The sequence below is a fragment of the Amblyomma maculatum genome, chromosome 6 (genome assembly GCF_055883805.1).
Source record: "Amblyomma maculatum isolate TAMU_Amacu chromosome 6, ASM5588380v1, whole genome shotgun sequence".
NCBI lineage: Eukaryota > Metazoa > Arthropoda > Arachnida > Ixodida > Ixodidae > Amblyomma > Amblyomma maculatum.
The window spans coordinates 62343938-62362837 of NC_139349.1; the positions used below are offsets into that span (position 1 = coordinate 62343938).

The following is an 18900-nucleotide window of genomic DNA, read 5'->3' on the forward strand; positions in this document are numbered from 1 at the left end:
AGCTCTCTCATTACCATCTATTCCGACATGGCTCTGAATCCAGCAGAATGTAATTGTCTGTCATCGTGCAATGACTTTATTGATGTGCGGATGATGCTTCCTATTGTTGCTTGAATTGCATTTCTAGAATGTAATGCCGTAAGAAGACGCAGGGAATCAGTATAAATTATGCTGTTATTAAGGTTTTGGCCTATTACCCTGTCTATGGCCCATACACAGACAGCATAAGATTCGGCTGTGTAGCCTAACTACATGTTCGCAGTCACCTTGCACAACTGCACATCCGACATAACTTGATGATTTTGAGCCGTCTGAGTAAAACTCCGTACAGTTCTTATATATTTTTTTTTTTAGAGCCAGGTATTTTTGCAAAATATGTTCGTGCAGTGTTTGCTTTTTCTGAAAATGTGTCAGTGTGATGTCTCGTGCACAGAGAAGGCTGGACCAAGGCGGCAATGGTTCATGTCTTTGGGCGATATTTGGAAGTGCGTCTAGTATTTCTAATTCTTTGCATATATCCTCAAAGCGGAGTATCAAAGGTCTGATTGACTGGGGTTTATTGATGAACAGTGTTCTGGAATTGCACTTTGTAACTATTGGGTAACAGAGGTGTTTTGGAAGGGATCTTATTCTAAGTACATGTACTTGTAAGCATCATCCTCCTGTCTGCAAGGGGTGCTTCATTTGTTTCTACATAGAGACTACTTGTGGGGGATGTCCTTTATGCCCAAATTGAGAGATGCAAACCAAGGTTATGAACTGTGTCCAGTCGCTTTAGATAAGATTGTCTCGCAGAGCCATACACTATGCTTCCTTAATTTAAAATAGAACGTATTATAGATGGATAGGTTTACGTAAAAGACATGTCCTGTCGGACCCCCAGTGTTTTCTTGACAGTACTTTGAAAATGTTTAGTGATTTGGATGATTTCTTCTTTAGGTTATCTATATGGGGTAAAAATGTTAGCGTTCTATCAAAAGTAATACCCAAAAACTTCGGTTTTAACAGGTAGTACAGTTTATTCAAGTGCAGGTCGGGACCAGTGTGCATGCCACGTTTGAGAGAGAACAGAACAGCTACTGATTTCTGCGGAGAAAAATGAAACCCGTTTTTGTCTGCCCATGTTGCTAGTTTATTTTTAACTGTATTTGTCGCTCGCACGTCGATATGTTGGAGGACGTGCTAGCAATCTGGAGGTTTTCAAAGTAAAGTGAAAACATAATGGATTTTGGGATTATGCTGGCTATGTAGTTCATTTTAACAACAAACAGGGTAGTGCTTAAAATGCACACTTAAGGAACACCATTTTCTTGCGTAAAGCTCTTCGAAAGCGTTGCGCCTAGACGTACATGAAATGAGCGGTTAGATAGGAAGTCTATCAGGCAGTTCAAGATTCTACCACAGATACCTAGATCTGCTAGGTTGCGAAGACTTCCAAATCTCCATGTGGTGTCGCATGCCTTGTCAAGATCAAAAAAGACAGCAAGACAATGTTGAATGTGTACAAAAGCCTCCCGGACAGCATTTTCAAGCCGGACTAAATGGTCAGTTCTTGAGCACGCTTTCTTGAAGCCACACTGGTGAGCCTCAAGGAGTCCACGAGATTCCAGCATAAAAACATCCAAAACGCTCTCGAAAGATTTTGCAAGACAGCTTGCGAGAGCTATGGGCCGACAACTATTTGATGAGTTTGGTGATTACGAAGTTTGAGGAGTGTATCAATAATTGCCTTTTTCCAAGCTTCAGGTAGTTTTGCTAGTGTCCATATTTTATTAAACAAATTCACAAGTACCTCGATCGCAGCTTCAGAAAGGTGAGCTAGGATTTCATAATGAATTTCATAAGCCACTGGTGCAGTCTGCTTTCCTGCAGACAGTACATTGTGAATTTCTTGCTGTGTAATTGGATTATTGAAAGGTTTGTTTGTGCACCCACTTGTCGAAAGTCTGTCTCAGCGGCGTTCTTGTAATTCAAGAATGAGTCTATGTAATGTGAAGAACTGTACACAATAGAGAAATGTTTGCCTAATATGTCTGCTTGTTCTTCTATACTTGTTTGAACATCAGGGGCTGTCAGAAAGGAAATCGTATATGGAGAGTACTTGCCGTCTAGTTTGCGTACTTGCTGCCGCATTTGTTTAGACGTAACAGAGCTGTTTATAGATGACACATATATCTGCCACGATTCCTTCTCGGCATTCCGGCGAATATACCGTGCCTTCACTCTAGCCTTCTTGAATGCTATGAGGTTTTCTTGAGTAGGATATCGACGAAATATCCCTCAGTATTTAATTTTTTTTTTTTGCGTTACGGCCTTCTCGTGTATACCAAATCCTTTGATTATGACGCACTAACCCTGAGGACTTTGGAATAGCTAAGTGTGCTGCATCAATAATACATTTTGTGCACCCCTCATTTTATTCATTGACACTTAGGTCTTCCGAAAATATGTTTTCTAGGTTGGCTTCAGACTGGAATCGTGGCCAGTCAGCCAAGTGTAGCTTCCAACGCCGTGGTTTGCTTGGCATGATTTGTGGTGATGATGTCAGACTGATGATTATTGGCAGATGATCACTCCCATACGGATGATCTAAAACATTCCAATTAAAATAATTAAAACACAAGGTGAACTAAAATATAAATCTAAAACACTCATTTTTCCAGCGCTTGCGGAGCAGTAGGTTAACTGGCCTGTGTTTAGCAAGCAAATATTGTTGCACAGGATAAAATCCTGTATTATTTGTCCTCGTGGGTCAGTTTTTTCACTTCCCGAAAAAGGGGAATAAGCATTAAAATCTCTAACTAAAATATATGGCTCGGGTAATTGCATTAAAAGTGTTCCTAACTGATGAAGTGTGACAGTTAAATGACGTGCAAGGTATAACATATTGTTATTGTTTTAAAATGAACCAAAGTGACCGCAACTGCTTCAGATAGGGTTTTAAGATCGATTTCTCATCTCATGCTGCAACGCCACCTTGGAGGACGATAGCAGCGCCTCCAGAGAGCCTGCTTGAGCTCTGTCGGTCGCGACGGAAGACTTGATGCCTTTTAAGAATGTTGTTATTCTGTAGTCCGAGATTTGTCTCCTAGAGACACAGTGTAACTGGGGAAAATGAATTTAAGATCTCTGTTACGTCAGTGTAGTTACTTAAAAGTCCACGACAGTTCCAGTGAACTAGAAATGTCATGGTGAAGGAGTAGTTGGGGCAAGAATTAACAAACCTAAGTTGTTGGGTCTTCCGGACCCGTTATTCGGACTTTGTTTCTTCTTTTGCGCTCGAGAGATCTTTGCCGCCGCTGCTGCGGGGGCGATGAGGGAGATGTGTCCATCACATCATCAGATGTGCTGGACGTCCGTGCACTTTGCACGGCTAAATTTATGCTAGGCCTCGACGACTGGGACGAGGCCATGGGGCCGGCTGACCTGGAGGTCCGCGCAGCCTGTTTTGTGGGTGGTGGAATAGTGCTAGCTACATCCACCGGAGGTGCAGATGGCGCTGATTCAGACTCACTTTGTGTGGCCTGGGCAGGTACCGAAGACTGCTTGGCCTAATGCTTCTTTGAAAGGCGAGATCAGCCTAGCTGTTTTTTCAGTGTCTTCGCTGTGCCCCCCGTGAAATCGTGGGAATTTGCATTTTGCAAGAAAAACTTCACTTTCAGCGGTGCGCCCCCTTTTACGGGAGCGAACGTTTGTGAGCAAAGAGGAAGCCATATAATAAGTTTATTGTTCGGCCAAGGTGGCGGCCACCCACCATGGATCCCAACGAGGGGACGGGGCAGGAATTTTTAAAACAGTCCTGCCCACGCCAGCCGTCCACCCTTGTTATAACTGAATATGGCGTAACGCTGGGTGGTTAGCCACACAAGGTTAACCATAGCCGCCAGGAAAACTAGAAAAACCAAGAAGAGAGGAAAAGACAGGAGAGTTGTGAGAAAGAAGATAGGAAAGTGAAAGATGGCGGGCAAGACAGGAAAAGGCGACTGCTGATTTCCCCCGGTCTGGTCAGGCGGGAGGTGCAGTCTATGGGAAGCGTGGGACAAAGTGGTGTGTTGCCTCCGCCGAAGGTAACACTCGGCATCGGCTCAACCACCAGGATCCCCTTCTCCCCAGACATAGCGATGCCACGCGCACGGCTAAGCGTGGGTGCTCGGGGTCCGTGGTGTCGCAAAGTACACACAAACACCTGCTTTAACAGGTGCCCCCTGCGGGGCCTTTTTCTTTTGTCTTCAGCAAAAATTGCCTTTGCTTTCGTGGTAACTATGTTTTTCTTACTCTTAGTGGAGGGGCCATCTTACCAGAATCCCCATTCCCTCTAGCCCCCTCCCCCCCCTTTTTTTTTTGCCTATTCGCACAGCTTTCAAACATTGTAATTACAGTTTAGCCTATTTATAATGGCCGAAAGTGTAACGAGCCCTCGCTCATCACGGAGGAAAGCAGCGCTACCATGAAAATATCTATTCATGCAAGGACAGTGCATCTCATACACAGTGAGGAACTTTGGCCACATCCCTTTGGTTGCAGCGGGCGAGGAGGCACCGAAAACTTTCCTTTGCGGCTGAACAAATGCCCAGTAGTAGTTCCTTTCCTGCAACACCACCCGAAAAGAACTTGTGGAACCAAATAAGCACTAAATAATAATAATAATAATAATAATAATAATAATAATAATAATAATAATAATAATAATAATAATAATAATAATAATAATAATAATAATAATAATAATAAAGCTGTGTTGAAGCTGCATGTGCCTTGCGGCCAAGTGTGCGGCGATGGCCCACAGGGTGATCCGTGTATGTGTGCTGACTTGGACTGGGAAAAACATCTAACGCAATATGTAAGTACGGCGGGCACGCGATGCAGGGACAGCGTCGAAAGCGAAGTTACTGCGGATGTTCAGTTTCGAAAGCAACAGCTGCATGGCTACGCTTAGGATAGCTTAGGCTACGCGCTGGGCAGCGGCCGGGCTCTCCTCCATACTAGGTCGATTCTGGCCGCGCGCTCCTAGCATATATACACCACACATACCTCTTCTCCGCACAACCAACTGAAAGAGCAATGCGTAGCTGGCGCCGGCTGTGGTTATGACGTCACTTCTCCGGCTCCGGCGGAGCACGGCCGCGACGGAAGCTCCCACAAACCAGCTGCTGCTTCTGACGTCAGGCGGCTCCTCGCGCATGCGCAGCTTGGCCCACGCTGTGCCACGCGAAATGGCTCGACGACTAGCGTAGTGTTGCCTTTGCAACAAAAGTTATAGATGGCATTTAAGGCTGCGTCTGTGCTGTGAAGACGACAGCGTGTCTCGTCGCGAGTTTATATGTCATCGGTTAAAATACCTGACGCTAGCTAGCCTCTAAACTGCAGCGGTGCGCTATGTGCAACTAAAAGTCGTACGACACCACTCAGACGATGTAGGACGGAACGATTGCGTCGTAGTTTTTTTTTTTCTTCTTTTTTTGTTTTTTGTCGGAGGTTTTCCCGATATGTCATCAGTTGAATCCCTGCTGCGAGCTAGCCTGCAACTTGAGATACATATGCTATGTGCAACGAGAAATCGTACACCACACGGAACGCTGTATGACGGACGGTATTCTGATGATATCGTTTTGGGACCGTATCTTGGCCTCGACAGCAAAGACGATCGCCGATTGAATTTCTTCTAACGAGACTCCGCCTTAAAACCTACGTAACCAGATGCGCATGATTTGATGCACAGCCGGTCCGATGTCTCCTAAGATGAAGCCATTCCTGTAGGCATCAACATGTGTTCTAACAAAAGCAGTGTACGCGAAGTACGAGCACTCCCGACTGCCAGGAATCTCAGGCTGACCTACCATCATTGCTCCAACTGCGATTAATTATAATGCCGCGAACAATTCAAACCTCTGCTTGTTGTTTTTATAAAAGCCACCGGCATGTGGCCTTATCACTGTTATTGTAGCGCACGGATCGATTATGTATTCTTTGTTTTTTCATGCTCATTGTCGCGAGACGCAACTTAATCATTTCCTATGTTGCGGAAGCAGCTTTTTAGATGTATCTCGAAGGTTTCCGTTCAAGGTTCTGCTAGTCACCACCGGCGTTCTTATCTGATTCATCGCCGCCTTTAAATTGAACTTTGACGAGTGATTGCTGTTATCGCCGGCACCGAATCGCTTAGTTCTTCTGCGGGCGCGAGTCAGCCCAATAAAGAGTTGCTTTAGTGAACTGCCAGACTTCATTTGTTGTCATGGGCCTTGTCACAACCACGTGACAATATAGCGTCCCTAACGCACGTTGTTGACAGCAAAAGGTATCGGCGCGAGTTCATGATCGTGCTCGAGATTGGCAAGTGCCTCGATAGGGTATGCTTTGAAAATAGACGCAGGTACACTCTTTTTTGAGAGCTAATTAAACACCACTTTTGTCGAACTAAGCACTTTTGTGACGTGATATAGCAAGTCCATTAATTACGAAGTTCTCACTCGACGAGCACCATCCGCGTACCCAATTATGTACGCTTTAAGTGGGATCGACTGTACTTAAACACTGCGCCCGTGAGTCGATCGATGCTCACCAGTGGAGTAATTAGCGGTGATGCATGTCTCGAAAAGACATTTCTGAAAAGTCCTATTGAGGTGTCAACGTTCTGCTCTGTTTATCAGTGTAGCACACCTTTCGTGCGCACGTGCGCGCGATTTTAAGCAGTTTTAGCACCGTCGTAGACTGAATTCGTTAACTACGCCACTTGCCAAAGTACGGCAAAATGCGCACAGAAAGAGTGACAACAGTATAAACCGCATTGCGTCACCACCCTGGGCATACGGCTGTGCCAAAACCATAGTTTTTCGACCCGATACTTGGCAACGACGCCAAAGTTTAAGCGTACGCAAGCCATTTGTTGACAAAACTTACCTGAATCAAGCGGGGCGGGGCGTTGCCCACAACACGTAACAGCTTTGTACACGTGAACTTATATAACAGGAGTCCCTGGCATACACATTCCGAAGAGCAGATGGCGCATTAGCCATCAAATGTAGTGTTCAATTTCCTAAAAAACAGAACAGGACGAGTAAGAAAGTCTGCTTTTAATACACAGCAACAACTTTGGTTCTGACACAAAAATGTGGCGGCGATACAGTGAGTGACAAAAGAACGCGAATCGTATTCCTGAATGCAAAAATGCTAAACAGTTGCGCAGCTGCGCCCTGAATATGCAAAATGAGACTAAACAATGCGAGAAAATATCGCGTATTATCAGCTTTTCTTGGCTCTCTCAGTCCTCTTCGTCGCTGCTAATGACCACTGCTCGCCTTCCCTTGTTCGATCTGCCTCCAGCAGGTGATCCAGCTGAAACAAACAAACTCGTTTACCAACGCTGGAATCCGGACAAGGGCTAGAAACTGGAATACAAGCGCAGAGGCATGTGCTCTCGTTTCCATTAGTCCGATGCAATTTTTCCACCTAACCAAACAATGTTTCGCTACTCTGTGGGTAGCACCGTAAATGCAAGCGGAAACAGATTTTTTCCAGCATCTAACCGCCAAGCATAGGCAAAAAAAAAAAAAAAAATTGCAACAACGAGGCGTGTTACACGGGAATTGCGCAGACCGCCAACAAAACAACTCGCTGCCTCTCACATCAGCAAACAGGGCATCGATTTTTAAAAAACCTCTTCCCATGAGTGTCCAAGCCCAGCAGTGCTAAATGATTCGGCTCCCGTGAGAATCGGGCAATTAAAAGTTTATTTGCCACAAACTTCCCGCGGTAGAGACACTGGGAAACACTGGCCTGATCGAGGGCAGCCGTCATCGAATGCCGGTACCGTTACCAGTGTTATTCGCTGCAACAGCTCTGCGAACAAAACGAGCGGAATGTCAGGAGCATTCGAAGCACGCCACACGCACTACCGTTCTAGCGCAATCCCCGACGCCAAGACGGACTCATCAATACACGCCGCCAGGCGCTGCGAGTGGCGGCTCCGGACGTTTCCGAAACAAGTGCCGACACTCGTGCCTGATAACCGCCCTCCTTCCCTCCCCCTCCGTTCCAGGCGCTGTGACGAACCGCAGCGTTCGAGTTCGATACTGTTTACGCACGCCAACGGATTGTTCGCCGTTGTTCAGCGATTCGCCGACGCGAGAATAAGGGCACTCGAAAGGCACCCGTCAGCTCTACGCGAAGTGACGCGGATCGATACAACGCAGCGAAGCTGGAGCAAATTCCGAGCGCTCGTTTAAACTGCTACCATCCGGTTACCAATATATTTCTTTATTTCCTGCTGAAAAAGAAAAAAGTTTTACGCAATACCAACGAAGCTTGCAGCCTGTTGGCTGCCTGTAGCAGCGCAATCGGAGCTTACATGACGACTCGCATCACCGAAATGCGCGAACTTTAAGTATGAACAAACTTGCAGGGAACTGAATAGCCAAAAAGCGCGTGACAGAACAACCAGACAGGGTTGTTCCTTATTCTTATCCCTGTGCTTCGCTCTGAGACAGTTTTGTTGCCTAAATGTGACCTTCAGCTCGCTAATGAGCTGAATAACCTAAAACGATGTCACAATAATAAATTAAAAATATATATACAAGAACTCCAATAACTAGTCCCGTTTCAAAACAGGCAATAATTAAATAGCGACAAAACGACAAAGCCAGGGTAGTGGGTAATCCCATCGGGCGAACGCAGCTGAAGCTTCTACCGCTGTCGAGGACAGCAGATATCAATAACTGCCGGCAAGCGGCGAATCACAAAAGAGCTGCCACAAATGCGATACGCACAGCGCATATTTGAGCGAACGAACGAGCAAGAAACGAAACGAATAGGAAAATATGACACAAAATAGCTTACCAGAGTTGCCGCTGAAGTTCGGAGCAGCAGTTTCATCTTCGCTGTCCTCAACGACAGGTACTGATCCCTGCCTGCTACCAGTTACTACCTCTTGGGACGTGTCGGACCTGTCACCTCGGGTTGAACTCTTGTTTCTCTCGTCTCTGTGCCCCGTGTCACTGTCATCGTCCAGGTCGATGACGAGCCCCGCACCGCCGTCGGAGTCGGGACCGCTATCGCCGTTCACAAGGCGGCTGCTGTCCGCGGCGCCGGGCGGTTCTATCGCACAGTCGCTGTAGTCACTGTCGTCCAGCAGGACCACGCGGCCTTTACCCGCCCTTCGGGTACTTCCGCCGTCTCCACTGTTCACGATTCTCACGTCAGCGGCAGATGTCGCTGACTCGTCCGCGACAACAACCACGCCTTCGTCTTTGGTGTCGACGCCGTCAGCCAACTGAGAACGCTTGGAGAATTCCTGTTCTTCGTCGCTGTCGACGACCAGCGTAGCTCGCTTGCGCTTCTTGGTTCGTTCCGTCGACGGAGTCGATTCGGCGGCGAGACGACCCGAGCTCGTACTGGGCTCTCTACCGTCGTCGTCAGATGAAACGTAAGTCGCCGAAGTTGACGCGACCTCCTCGCTTCTGCCGTCGTGGCGGGCGCGCGGTTTCTTACGCCTCCGCTGGTCCCGGCGTATGAAGCCGACTTCGTCGGAGTCGGACGACCTGCAAGGAAGTGTCGCCGTATTCATAAGAAAACTCAAGCGCACTACCGCAGCTCTGAATACTGTACCCCTTTATTCATTTTCATTCCCTACATCGCAGCGAAGGCCACCAATCGAATCAGGCACGCGACCGAGCACTCTAGGTCAAAATGAGCCCTACTTCGCTATCCGAAGTGTCTAAGGAGAAATCAGGGTAGACAGAATGTAGTCATGGCTCACGTTTGACAACGTGAGCCATGACCACATTCTGTCTACCCTTGCCACAACTAACTGCGGGCTACGCATCTGGCGCTACGTTGAGGCATTCCTAACCAAACGCACGGCTCATATCACACTCGGGTCCTACACCTCCCCGACCATCTATTTACCCAACCGAGGCACACCGCAGGGCTCAGTCCTCTCACCCATCCTCTTTAACATCGCCCTAACTCCCTTAGCCCGGATACTCGAGACTATACCTGACCTTCAGCACGCAATATACGCAGACGACATCACACTATGGACTACTAAGGGTTGCCCTGGCCAAGTTGAACAAACTTTGCAATTCGCTACAGATGCCATCCACACATATACAAAGGCTATAGGTCTTGCGTGTGCACCGCAGAAATCTGAGCTCCTAGTCATCAAGCCTTCCCCACGTGCCCCAACCATCACCGTACTCCTTGACAACGCTCCGATACCAAAAGTACCACGGCTCCGACTGCTGGGTCTCCACATTCAACAGGACACTAGAGCCACCTACACCATACGCCTCCTGCAGCGCCAAATCAACCAGATAACACATCTGATTCGTCGCATTTCAAGCCGCAATCATGGCCTCAAGGAAAAAGACACTTTAAGACTCGTAGATGCCCTTATCGTTAGTCGACTAGCTTACCACCTCCCCTATCATCACATCACCAAAACCCAACTCAATAAACTTAACGTCCTACACCGCTCAGCCGTTAAAGCAGCCCTCCATTTACCTCGTCATACCAGTACAATTCGGCTCCTTCAATTAGGCATTCATAACAATGTTGAGGAGATCATAGAGGCGCACCTCTCCAGCCAGCAACGTCGACTCCGCACAACATCTACAGGCACTCATCTCTTGCGCTCAATGGGCTACAATACCCCTGATCCCTCACCTCATACTCATATACCCATCCCTCCGCATCTGCGGAGCCTCCTCGAGCTCAAACCCCTCCCACAAAATATGGATCCCGAACACCACTAAGGTCGTCGCGCAGCCCGTGCCTCATATTTTTCCAAACAGTACTCCACACGCCAAGACATCATCTACACGGATGCTTCACACAATCCGGACATTCCTCACATCTGCACTGCTGTATTCACGGACATTCGCCGCTCAACATTCAATGCCGCCTCCATCCACTGCACTAGCATCGCCGAGGCCGAATGCTTGGCCATTACACTCGCAATTGCACACATCAGTCAGTTGCAGACTCAGCACACCACAATATGTACAGACTCCCAAACAGCATACAGATATCTACTGCGAGGAACCCTCCCACACTCATCTGCTAAAATATTATCTACTCTACCTACCCCTCCCGATACCATCACCATCACATGGGTTCCTGGGCATGAGGACATCCTCGGAAATGAGCGCGCTCATGCGTTTGCCCGAGAACTAAGCTTCCGGGCGCCGGTGGATGTCCTCCCGAAACCTTCATTATACACCACCATTGAACCTCTTGACTACACTACAATTGTTCAGTACTATCGTCGCTGCCGTGCCACGTTCCCGCCACCACATCCCACGCTTTCTCACATCGACAGCACGTACTGGCGACAACTCCAAACACATTCGTTTCCATCGCCTGAATTTGCCCACATATTTCACCCCACGGACTTCCCACCGTACTGCACCACATGCAACGCCACCCCACCCACCCTCTACCATTACTTATGGGAATGCCCACATCCAATCCGCGTTCCTCCCGTCAAACACCCCACCCCCTCCTCCTGGGAGGCTGCCCTTCTAGCCACGCAACCTGCAGATCAGTTACGGCTGGTCGAGCGGGCTAAGCTAGAAGGAACAGCCAGAGGGCTCCTGGACTAAGAGGTCCTCCTGGGAGTGTTTATATATATATTTTTTTAGTAAAGTTTTTTCCTCCTCCTCCTCCTCCGCAAATGGAAACAAACAAATATTCGTTTGCTTTAGAAATCACCGAGTTGGGTAAAACGATGTCATATGGAATAAAAACTTCACCGAAATGACGCGCAAAAGACGAGCAGTGTGCTCTATTGAAAGCTCTTCGCGCTTTATTTTTTTCGTTATTTCATGGAAGGCCGAAAAAAGGAGAGATCCTTTCTCCACTTTGCGCCAACACTGTTCCTGCTAATTTATTTCGGTCTTATAAATACGCTTTTAAACCATAGAGTAAGCTACAAACGTTTGACGGCAGGAAAATCTTGAAGCGCTACTAATAAAGAGATAGGGCCAATGCATAGCACGTTCCGCTTGAACATTCAAAAATGACGCCCGAAGAACGACATGTTATTGCCGCCAGTGTGGGTTCAGAGAACGAAGAAAGTTAGCATTTTTTTTTTTTTTTTAATATGCTCGTAGCAGACAAGAGAGGAGTAGCGCAAAGCTTCGTTTTCGCCATAATAAAGTGCGCTGCATTCGGAAAACTGGCAGCTAGGCGCCGAACACTCGCCCCTTTGACCTTTGCCCTCAAATAAAACGTCAGAAAAGTTAGACCTTTTCAAGTAGCGAAGCGTGAGCTCGGGATAGACAGCCCGCATGGCTGTTAAGTAGACCGTTGCGAGCAGCCGCGGGACCGCCCCTTTGTATGGACGTGAAATGAGACGTAGCGGTCTCTCCGCAACATTGCGCGCAAAGAAGTGCGATTCCATTAGGTTCTCGTGATTACAAGCACCCAAACGCCGACGTCTTCAATATTAGGTCGTCGCCGACCAGTCACCGCGACGCGCAGCGCTTTGTGCCCCGAGAAAGTTCTTCGACGTGTATTGCGCAGAATGCTTCGTCTTAATTTCGCCGGTCTTGCCAAGTTCGAGTGGGCTTGCGAAAGAACTATATTCCCCACACAACCAAGCCTCGGCGCAGGAGCACCTTGTGGACAGAACTGTAGAAAGGAAAGATGAAACAGAACGATCACCTCATGAGTAATCCTTACTTTCTTTCCCTTCTCTTGTAAGCTTGTTGGGTCAGAGAGATCAAAAAAAAAAAAAAAAAAAAAAGAAATGAATAAGCAAGCAACGACTACTTGACCGAAATTCCGAACAACGGCGAAGGTAATCCGCTGTGGACGTCGCGCCGCCCGTACGGTTCAGATGTATAAGTGCAAATACGATGCTCCATTTTTGCGGCTGAGTATGAAAAGTGAAAGTGCCTTCAAAATGAAATACTCAAGCGTTGTTTGTCTTTTCAACGTCACTGCTCACCCTTTCGAGGCCCAAAACAGCAAGAAAAAGAAAACTTGGCTCCAAAAAATCGCGGATTTTGCACAAAAGGAGGACTATAAAGAGCTCTCCTCAAACGTCAGACGTGATCCGTGCGCTGACTGCAAGCACGAATGTCGGCATGAGTTTAATAGATGCCTGTGTTTGTTTTCCGTACATTACAAGACACTGCTTAAAATCACAGGTGAGGGTGTCATTGAGATGCTTCACAGTTGTTTGGATCAGGTTCCAGTAACGCTTGTGCAAGATACAGTTATCAAGGTCATAAAAACACGCTGCAAAAATTTCAACGGTGCATTTAAGTCTGCTTAGGTGCGGTTATGCGAAAACACTGGGAGTTCTCTCACGCCGCCTGGTGGATTCGGCCGACACTACGCTAGCGGATTATGGCCGTACTCGGCCAGATGGCGTATTTGTATGGCGTGTTTACCGAGGTTAAATAAAAGAGTGACGCAGATGGAACTTCATGAAAACGGTAATGTTTTACTGCACAGCGTGAGAGTGTGTTGCAGTTTTACACGAGGCGTGATCGGCTGCTGCGAATAGTATATGTTACTTTCATGTCTGGGCCAAGGAAGCTGATCTATTCGGACGGTAGTGCGATTCCTGGCGATGACACATTTTTTTTTCTCAGCGCCAGTTCGTGGGGTCATGCTATGATGTCAGGCTTTGTCTACACCTCTCATGAGCAAGGAATGTTTTCGCATTAAGGCAGCAGCCCGTCCCGCATCATTTTCACACCGTGGGTCTAATCACAACTATAAAAGACAGACATGGCCCAGGAGCGGACATTTGGCATTCTGCGAGCCCAAATAGAGAAGATAATGCAGAGAATTTAGGCTAAAATTCAAATATCGTATGAAACCGCGGCGTTGCAAATGTTTTGCTCCTCTGTCGTCTAGCTTTGTGTACTTGGCTAGATTGCTTCAGACACCTGTAATCGATTAAACCTCCGCTTTTATCAACTGGCTGCGCGACTGCAGAACCATCTTCTAAAAACAGCAGAGAAAACGACACCGAAGAAACGAACTGATAATGCAATTCATCAATGCAGCACCATACTGCGGGACTTGCCGTTACCCCGGCAACGCATTGCTATGCAGGTGTTGGCCAATCCCAGCCGCTTCACAAGCAAGACAAAATTTTGTTCGGGCAGTAAGTAGCCTCTGGACTGGCTCTTTCGCACTAAAATTAGTTTGGCTTGGTTTATATGGTTTAACGTCTCAAAGCGGCCCAGGCTATGAGAGACTCCGTAGTTTAGGGGGTCCGGAAATACCGACCACCGGGGAATCTTCAACGAGCACCGACACAGCACATCACACGGGCCCTTGCTTTTCGCCTCCATCAAAAAGCGCGGCCGCCGAGGCCGGTGTACTACAATTAGTAGATTGCTACTCGCGACCAAAATTTACAACTACCCACAGTGGGGGAGAACGTGCCTTGAAGACTGCCCTGGGAAGTAACGAGTTACAATGCATTTGCAGGAAGAGTTGTTAGCTGCCAGGTTTGGCTGGTCGAAGTTAGGGCGCGCTGAGGACAGCGAACTTTTTAACCTTTATCAGCCTTAAGCCAGGCTCACACTAGCGGGAAATTTCCCGCAGCGGCGCAACGTTCATGGCGCCGCAGCGTTGCAGCTCCTCGGAAGGACGCTCACACTACGCCCGTTTTCCCGCTGCGTTTGTCGTGGAATGTAGAGGAGGCGAAGGCGAGCGGAGCGAGAAAGAGTAGTCACGTGACAAGAGCGAAGGGAAAGCACGCGCTTTTCTCGTGCACAAGTGAGCGGGCTACTCAAGCGAAACCAGCGATGCTCCCGTCGCGCGCGCAGCCACCGCCGGGAGTCATTGAACTTGGACTGACGTCACGGTCTGCGCTCCGCTCCGATTGGCTACTCCGTTCTGCGGGACGGGAAAAATAGCTCCCGACCCCATCGCTCCGCGGAACGCCAAACAAGTCAGCCTGCGGGAAAACAACCGGTTTCTGCGGGAAGCGGCGCGCGGAGAACGTCCAGCGTTGCGCGTTTTCCCGCTAGTGTGAGCGTGCCTTTACATGTTTGGTTCGTTTGAAGATCTGCCTACATATGAGCGCAGAATGACGAGATTACTTCCCAAGTGCGGCCATGTTGGCGGCAAGCGTGCTCGACCATCGGGCGCACAAGAGCTCCGACCGCGCAGACAGAACCTAAGGCGGGAGAACACCGAAAATGTGCTTTGCAACGCAGTGCTGCCGTTGACAGGTTACAAACGAGCACGTGGCTACTCACGAAATGCAAAAAAAAAAAAACAGACGTATTGGCTCCATGCTGCTGAACCCGAATGATGAGCGTTAGCTCTGAGTTAGTTAGCAAAGCGGGGCTTAGCAAAATTCTTTAATGAATGACTTTTTTTTTTTACACAAGATGTAGTACGATTTTAATCCAGATAGGCCGAGGTCAGATTTAGGGGTGGCCGAGCCAGATTTGGAGGTCGCGTAGTGTTCAACATAGCGGAATTAAGCTGGACAATTTGAGGGTGTTCTAGATGAAACTTGGAGGCCACCATCGTGTTCGCCATAGAGTAAATAGCCTGGACATAGATTTTGGTCCAAATCTGCCGAGGTCTAATTTTGGGGGTTGCCCGAGCCGAACCCGGGAGCGGTCCGGGCTAAATTGGGAGGTCACGACTCACCACCATGTTCGCCACAGTCGAATCAGGCTGTCGATATCTAAGACATCGATATCTTCTACTGAGACATCCCTGCCACGGCGATGGCATACGTGACTACCGACTGCGTTCCTTGGTTAGAGGTCAAGTCCCGGCGTCATTTGTCCTTCAGGAATAGTAGCGGTAGAGTTAACGCTTTAAAAATAGGGACATGCTCTATGTATCCTGCAGCTGCTCGTGAAAGCAATATTCTCCACCAAGGATGTCACCAAGCAAACGGCGTTTACATGATGACAACTTTTGGGAAACTTATTACGGTGACACTTATCAAGGTGGAATCTAGTAAAAAAAAAAGAAAACGGACATTGCTCGTGCTCGCCTTGAACTATAGATACGACAAAAAAAAAAAAAAAAAGATGCCATACATTATGACGAGGCGGAAAGCGCTGCTAAGGGTGGGCGCTAGGATTGATTCGTTTTGTTCGCTAACGACTGGAACGTGCCTCTCATGCTGTATAAGTGTTCTTCGGCGTTCATTTATAACACGCGACGTTACGCGACGCCAGCCCGGAATGTCAAGTCGGAGACAGATTTACCTCCATCCAAAGCATGAAAACAATGCCCCTCCACATTGAAGACCCTCAACAAGAGGCCTTTACGGTGTCGTCCAAAACTATTATTTCATTCCTTTCCCCGATTGTGGCGCGAATATGCAATAAAATAGTGGATCGAAGAGACGAATACAGAAAGTCACCTCAATCACGCTCGGGGTCGCTTTTCCTTACGAGGACGGGGTAGAGAAAAGGACCGGGCTGTGGAAAACTACAAAAAAGACAATGGCGCGGCCATGTCCAGCCAAGATCGGCACGAGAACAGCCAAAAAGAATTCAGAAAGCAAAAAAAAAAAAATAAAAAAAATAAAAAGGCATCGAAGACAAAGAGTGCGCCCAGTACAATTACGATCCCGGCTCCGTGCCGTGTTGCGTGTCAAACAGTGCACGCGATGATGAATGACCTCTCCCTTTGATCTGCTGCGAAACAACGGCCAGGGAGGGACACGGCAGACCCACTCCGCCCAAAACCCCGTGGGCGGGCGACCGCTTCATGCACCGCCACGCGAGAACAGCGCAGAGAAGTAGCCTGTTGCCGGCAGCACTGACGCGTATGCGGAAAGCAGCAGCAGTAGCAGCCAGTAAACCCGAACGGTACAAAGTACGGACCCTCGCAGAGTGCAAGGCAACAAAAGGTGATGAGAGCGAGATAAGACGAAAAACGAAACGAGTCACAAGTAAAATGTAGACATCTTTCGACTAGTCGGAGGCTCGCGAGCGCAAGCTGTTCCCACCGGAGCGATTCGGTCACGCCATGGATCACTCCGTATTGCCGAGGCGTGTTCTGCGGAAACTTCGGAGGATCGATTGTAAAATTTCGAAGCAAGCAACCGCCGAGACTGTTCTCAGATCGCAATATAAGCCCTGATCCCGACATGGCAGGTGCCAATCGATAAGTCGATGGAGCGAAACGCAGGCATCAACGGTGCGAAAGGAAAAGAAGGATATCGAACAGGAAAGAAGAAAGCCCCGACGCTGACCAGCTTCTTTGCTTTGTATTCACGTGTGAGCAGTTTCTTCAATGGAGCGAGCCCCGCGTGATGTTGCGCAGTTAGGGTAGCGTACGCCGGTGCGGGTAAGTAGATAACGCGATGCCTCTATGAGCGTTAGCGAGGTCGTTTTAATTGCTGCTCTAAATGATAAGGACCCAGAATAAAAGCAACAGCGTACACGGCAAAGCCTTCCGGGAGAAATCATTAACTTTCATCGCACTAGAGATGCAACAGTAGGCCCCCAAGTTCGACCGGCTAACCGCGGGAGCAACCGACAACTAAGTGGCAAAGGGAATGGAGGACAAGCACCGGCGGAAAGTAACTTACCTTCCCAATGTTCGACTGCGCATCGTAAGAAGGTGTTCGGCAAGCAAATAGCTGCTCTGACACCAATCGTGCGCGCTGTAAGAATTAAGGAGCCTTTGTACGCACACGAGTGTGGACGCGATTTGTGCGTCCGCGGAAGGTGTCACGGCGTCACTGTCGAGAAATGAATTGATTGATGAGTAAAAGAATGCTGTATGAGGTTGAGGGTGAAGTATGTTTATGTGCGAAATATCGCTGATATGGAATAATCAGTTAATTATTTAGAGCCAAAAAGTCAATCGCACGTCAAAATAGCCAAGGAAGTCGATATGTATGCAACGTCAAAACAGCCACGGACGTAAAAATAAAAAAGAACGTGAATATGAGCGAAACAGAAAAAGAATAAAAAGTAGAAACAGTAAAAAAGAATAAAAAAGAGCAAAGAAAGAGGAGCAAGAACATAAAAAAAGAAAGGGAAATGAGTGAAAGAGCCGCTACAAAAATTTTCGCCTTAAGAGAGAGCTAAGTGCATCCAACAAATTTTTAAATGAGACCGGCTCACTTTTTGCGTCTGAAATTCACAAGAGTTGTCGGTAGAGTCGATAGGCTTTGGAAGTCACGGATATGGTGCTCCTCCATTAAAGGTATGGACTATGAAGCGATATCGTTAAAGGTTGCCGTCTGTGGATCCCATTGCGGTTACCGCTCGCGTACATGTAATCTCTGCTCGGTTAACATGCGCCTCTAATTTTTCACGCATTCTTTTTAGCAAACAGTCGTTATTTACCACATTAAACAGCTGCCGGTAAGAAGTAACAATACCCTTTAACCAAGGCGTACGGACGCGTCTGCTAGGAGTTATTCGCCATGCGAGAGATAAAGAGAGAGAGCGGAGTGTGTGTGATGGGGGGGGGGCAGTCCAAGAACCCGCACTGGGTCGACTGTTCTTCGCAATTCGCTATACTCCTTTTCCCTCCCCGTTCTCCCTCCTTCGTGGCCCTTTTCCTCACGGCAGGTGAACAGAACGAAGACTGGAAAAGAATGACATAACGCCATCACAAGCGAAACGTCACCCCGAATCCCTGCTCACGAACGTCGATACAAACATTTTTTTTTTCTTGCAAAAAGGTCCCAGCGCACTCCCGACTAACGCGAAAAAGGAAAGTTATCACCGCCGCCGGTGGTCGCTACTATTACCATTTATCGATCTACTCTCGAAGATTTATACATGCGGCATGCACGCTACCAAATGAACATATTTGGTAGTCTCTTTTAAGAGCGCTTCATAGGCCATTAAAGGCACCCTTCACAGGATGCCTAAAAAAAAAGTTACCTTCAAACACAGCGTCATAAGGACATACACATAAGCGACAATAACTGCGGGAGCA

The 18900-nt window shown here is 47.9% G+C and overlaps 1 protein-coding gene across 1 annotated transcript in view; it reads right to left on the bottom strand.

The window, feature by feature from the left end:
• Positions 1–7055: 7055 nt before the first annotated feature.
• The window catches only part of timeout (circadian regulator timeout), a 336321-nt gene continuing 324476 nt past the window's right edge, over positions 7056–18900 (bottom strand). The window contains exons 27-28 of the mRNA XM_084606801.1: positions 8833–9533; positions 7056–7332 (exon numbers count right to left, since the gene is read on the bottom strand). Coding sequence (XP_084462927.1) covers positions 7259–7332; positions 8833–9533 — 775 coding nt within the window. The 3' untranslated portion in view covers positions 7056–7258. The remainder of the gene's footprint in view (positions 7333–8832; positions 9534–18900) is intronic.